The sequence below is a fragment of the Arachis stenosperma genome, chromosome 9 (assembly GCF_014773155.1).
Source record: "Arachis stenosperma cultivar V10309 chromosome 9, arast.V10309.gnm1.PFL2, whole genome shotgun sequence".
Classification (NCBI taxonomy): Eukaryota; Viridiplantae; Streptophyta; class Magnoliopsida; order Fabales; family Fabaceae; genus Arachis; species Arachis stenosperma.
In genome coordinates this window covers 51343028-51348218 of record NC_080385.1, presented here as the reverse complement: position 1 = coordinate 51348218, position 5191 = coordinate 51343028, and the positions used below count along the sequence as shown (strand labels likewise).

General features: G+C 28.1%; 1 protein-coding gene across 2 annotated transcripts; it reads left to right on the top strand.

Annotated features, from left to right (window-relative positions):
* The first annotated feature begins 2547 nt into the window (after positions 1-2547).
* On the top strand, positions 2548-4702 carry LOC130951279 (DEAD-box ATP-dependent RNA helicase 8-like). Of its 2 annotated transcripts, XM_057879927.1 has the most exons (4): positions 2567-2590; positions 2749-2838; positions 2916-3020; positions 4409-4702. In XM_057879927.1, the coding sequence occupies exons 1-4, from the start codon at positions 2582-2584 to the stop codon at positions 4643-4645; spliced, it is 441 nt and encodes a 146-aa protein (XP_057735910.1). In that variant the 5' UTR covers positions 2567-2581; the 3' UTR covers positions 4646-4702. The 2 variants fall into 2 exon arrangements, with proteins under 2 accessions (XP_057735911.1, XP_057735910.1); XM_057879928.1 differs by lacking the exon at positions 2749-2838 and having other exon boundaries at positions 2548-2590.
* The last annotated feature ends 489 nt before the right edge of the window (positions 4703-5191 follow it).

Here is a 5191-nt window from a genome sequence, read left to right as displayed (position 1 = left end):
AATCAAGTTAACCATGTTCCTGCTGCTGCTTCTTATTATAATTATAATGTTGCTGCACATAATTATCTTCAGCCTCTAACCCCAGAACAGATTTTTCGGGTCGAAAACAACACTACTGAGGAACAGAATACTGACATATGCATGTTGCTTGATGATCCTGATTTGCAGGGACCATCACCTTTCAGCTTTTATGATAATAATATTGTTGATGAGCCCTCATCAGTTCATAGTTTCTCGATGATGGAGCCAATAATTCAGAGTAGTATTCAGCGGTATAAACCTCAGAGTAAGAGTTATGGTGATCTTTTTCAACAAGAAGCATCATCATCAGGGGGAATGAATCATCGCCAGCATCCATCATTACTGATGAATGCACAACATCAGCGGCAGAATGATGCAACAAACATACAAGCTCATAGTTATTAACCACCTTCATGGGCAATCTTCTATCTTCACTAATGCTGGTGATGTAGAACTGCTGCCACATATGAATATGTTTCTGCAGCACAATAATAGGCATCAATAAGCGAGCTTTCAACCATAGTTTCGTTCTTTGTTAAGTTTCAAAAACTTGAACTACTTTTTGTTAGGTGGATACTACTATAAAAAAATTTTAATTGACTTCATGTGAAGATACTCTTTTTTTTTATCATTACATGATTAATTATAGAGTTTGATTTTAATATGTTATAAAAATATTTTTTTTTAAATATAGACTAAACAAACAAAATATATTTTTAACACAGAATTTTATGAAAAAATGCTTTTAATATTTTCATTTGAATATATGCCTTTCTGTTATGTTTTCAGTATTTTTTGTTTCTTTTATTAATTTATTATATTTATATTATCAATATTTTTTATTTTCATTTTTTTATTATTTTTAATTTATTTTAATTTTAACACATAGTTCAAGAAAATACATAGTATCATTATAAAGAGCTTTACAAAAATAAAATAAAGAGTAAAATCATAAATATGTCCTAAAAAAAGTATTAATAAAATCTTTAGCAGTATCAAATTAAATATAGATAAATTATATTTAAATTAAGACATTTATTATTATTGTAGGAGCTAATTTGGAGGTAATATGTATATGTCTGATATTATAAAAAATTTTGTTAATATTTATCTTTTTCAGTAGTTAATCTGTTTGAAGTGTAAATTCTAAAAGATTTATTTGTCATTTTAAGTTTAATTATTTTGTTGATCTTATAATTTTACTAAATTTTTAATTAAGTTTTTATATTTTTTTAAATTAGGTCCCTATACCATATTCACATAAGTATTAGGTATATTTTTTTTGTTTAGTGAAATATTGTATTAATTTCAACATTTCTGTCATGACAAAAATTTAATTACAAGATCTAACATGATATAAGGACCAATTGAAATGAAAAAAATATAAAAATTTTATTAAAAATTCGATAAAACAATAAAAACTGACAAAATAATTAAACCGTTATTTTACTCTAAAATAAAATAAAACTACACAAAACAATAACAAAAAAAATAAAAATATTCCTCTAAAACAACATCATTACTTAATATATAAGCCTCTAATATTTGTATTTCTTAATTAATATTGTGGTGGTTTTGGTACTCTTATCGGCTAATATTAATTAATGTTGACTACTTTTGATGCTTTTGATCTTGAGAAATTGAAAATACTTGGACATTCCATGCAAAAATGTTTTAAATTTTGAAATTTTGAATTCTAAAATGCTTGCACACCGTCCCTTCTTGACTGAAAAATGTTTCTTTTCACTGATACTTTTTTTATGCACTACAAATTATTAATTTTTTTACCGGAGTTTTCTACCATGGTAAAAATATTTTTGGATACTTAAAAGAATCAAGAATAAGTAATAGGATTGGGGATAATGTCAGGACTCTTATAAATATGGATTTTTAAACTTTTTTTTATCATATCAACCCAACTTTTACATAACAACCCAAAACTTAGTGACGCAGACAATCTGTTTCAGTTTAACACGCAGAATTTTATATGCTTAACACATTCATCATTTTTTCTTGTATGGATCATTGAGTCCCAGTAGTAATATTTAATTTTTTCAAAAAAAAATTTACTGTAATCTAATTTTTTTTATAATTCAATAAAAAATATGAGTCTAAAATTAATTATCGAGATATTTTAGTCCTTTTAAAATTTATGATTTCTAATATAATTAAATAGCCTTTATTATAAAAGAATATTTTAGTCTCTTAAGATTAATTCCAAAAATATTACTTTTGTCTTTTAAAAGTTAAGTATAAGGATTTAGTCTTTTTAATAGTAGATTAAATTTTTTAATTTTTAATATAGTCAAATAATTTTAATTAATTCTATAAGGTAATTTACTCTTTTCATGCTATGATTAAAGGATATTTTAGTACTCTAATTAAATATGAATTATAAGAGTATTTTTGTCTTTTTAAAATTATATTCAATTTTTTAATTTCTAATACAATAAAAAAATATAAATTAGTCCTACGACGGTATATATATATATATATATATAAATTTGAATCTCTGAGACTTAATAAGTATGTTCCATCGTGCATTGAACCTCTGGAAGTCATGATTCAGGTATGGATTTATTCTCCGGCAGAAAATTTTATTTCTGAAAATTACAGGAAATTTGTGTCTATGATTACAGAAAATCTTATTTCTGGAAATTATCTTTTGTTGTTTGAGTATATATTTGTTACTAACTTTATTATTGCTTCTTAATTTGTATGATCCAGTATGGTAAAGATTATGAATTTGATGCTCCAGTGAAGCTCCTAGAAAAACATCTACATGCTATGGCACAATCTGTTGATGAGCAACTTCTTGTTGTTTCTCAGGTCTTGGCTTCTTAATCAATGGTTGATTTGAAATGCTTACCCCTCCTCTTTTTGGATTCATATAGGTTATTGCTTTCAATGATAAGCCTGTGAAGAATTTGAAGGGCTTGGCCACCATGGTTGAGAACTGTGATGATGAGTTTCTAAAGTTTGATCTGGAATACCAACAGGTTCTCTCTCATGGACTCAGTCGTGTGAATTTTTTTTGACTTTCTAAAGTTTTCTGAATTAACATTTAATCTAACTTTCATGTATCAGTAAGCTGCCCATTCTTCTCTTTACCCATTCTTTACATATTTCGTTTAAGCATATATTTTTCTAGTTTCTTATGTGGAATTTGACTTGTCATATCAATTAGAAGTTGTTTCTTTCTCTATCTTTTACATAATTAAATTGAAAGTAAAACTACACTTTAGTACTAGGAAAATTTTCATTTAAAAACTTAGCCTGTAAAAGATTAAATGTACTCGCTTTAGTCCTTGTAATATTTATGTTTCAACACTTTAGTTTGTAAAAATATATCAGTTCTAATATTTACTTCATGATGTGATAGTTACTGCAATAGGCACTTAGCGCATGTGTATTTAGTATGTAATAATACTAATTTCTGTATTTACTAATTTTCTATTTGTTAATGAAGTTTATCTAAAAGTAATAATACTGATTTCAATTTCTCAATCATTCATTTCATCTACAAAAATTGAATACATGAGTTCAAGCATTCAGGCTTCTATTTTGTTTAGATTCATTAATAAATAATTAAAGGCAATGACTAAGAATAATATCAGTTCTAATAATACATAGAGTCTAAGTTTGTGATACTGACTTATAGTTTGTGATATGACTTATAGTCTAATTAAAGGCAATGACTAAGAATAATACGTTGAGTATGCGAGGGGTGGATCTAGCTTGATATTTTAAATTGATATTATTTGCGGTTGCTGAAATTCAACCTTTAATGCTTTGATTTGTTAATGCTAAAATTGGATCGTTTAGATTAGTATTCATTTGTTGTTATTATTGTCATTATTCGTCTGCTAATATTGATAGTGTCTTTTGGTGTCGGCTAATAGCTAAGTGTTGGAGGGTTGTGTTTTAATTTGTCCTATTTTGTGTGTTGATTTCATATAATGTGCTCCAATTCCAAGATCAACAGCAGTCTTGATCTTCACTAAGGGGGGGGGATTAAACTGAAAATAATATCAGTGCATTTATAATGAAATGCTTCTTGAAGTTTTGGTCATAGAATTTAACTAGCTTCTTTTTTATTTACCGATGTCATTTTTAATATCCTAATTCCTGCTCTCTATTAGGCATTCAGTTCACTGTTTTCACTATACAAACTGCTTTAACTAATTTACTTAAATTGCTGAGAAATTGAGATAAACTGATTTAGTTTTTCATATTTACACGTTTCCAATATCCACTTGAAAGGCATAATTAATGATACCATTTATGGGTAAGCCACTTAAGGTTCTGTGGTTATAAGATTTGCAGGTAATTTCTATGTTATATGTTCTACTGTTGGTATTGAATCTGCTTTAATTTTATTTCCCAGGATGTGACAGCAACTAAAAGAAATGAATTTGAGGATTATTTTTTGAAGCGAGAGTTGCTCATGGGAATATATGAGAAGGGTTTTGAAAGGCCTTCTCCTATCCAAGAAGAAAGCATTCCAATTGCTCTTACTGGTAGTGACATTCTTGCAAGGGCTAAAAATGGGACAGGCAAAACAGCTGCATTTTACATTCCTGCATTGGAAAAAATTGACCAGAAACAATCTATTCTGGCATAGTCCAAATTGTATTGCTCTCACGCCTGTGGAACAATTTTGTTAATAGTGTCTACTTAGTGTTAGTATATATTATTGTATAAAACTAAGATTAAGACAAGTGTATTTACTCAACTATATTGATATGTTAGCTGGTTACTTTAATCACAACTTATCTTAATTGTTGATTATCATTTTTTATTTTTAGATTTATTTTGTAATCATCATCATTTTGGGATGTGATTATTCTTTAAAAAAAAAAAATTAAATCTCATAAAACAAAATAGGTTTTGGTCACAGTAAAAACCGTGACCATAGATAAGGCTATGGTCACGGTTTTGTGGGGTGACCATAGATAATCTATGGTCACGGTGAAAAACCGTGACCATAGATAAGGCTATGGTCACGGTTTTAAGGTGGGGTGACTATAGAGGCTATAGCCACGGCGAAAAACCGTGACCATAGATAGGGCTATGGTCACGGTTTTAAGGAGGGGTGACCAAAGAGTCTATGGTCACGGTGAAAACCGTGACCATAGATAAGGCTATGGTCACGGTTTTTACGCGTGAC

Bases quoted from the DNA above. Each gene is read 5' to 3' on its own strand.
- LOC130951279 (XM_057879927.1), top strand. The intron at 2,839-2,915 runs GTTGTTTCTCAG...GGATTCATATAG, and splicing joins CTGTTGATGAGCAACTTCTT to GTTATTGCTTTCAATGATAA. The intron at 3,021-4,408 runs GTTCTCTCTCAT...TTTATTTCCCAG, and splicing joins TTGATCTGGAATACCAACAG to GATGTGACAGCAACTAAAAG.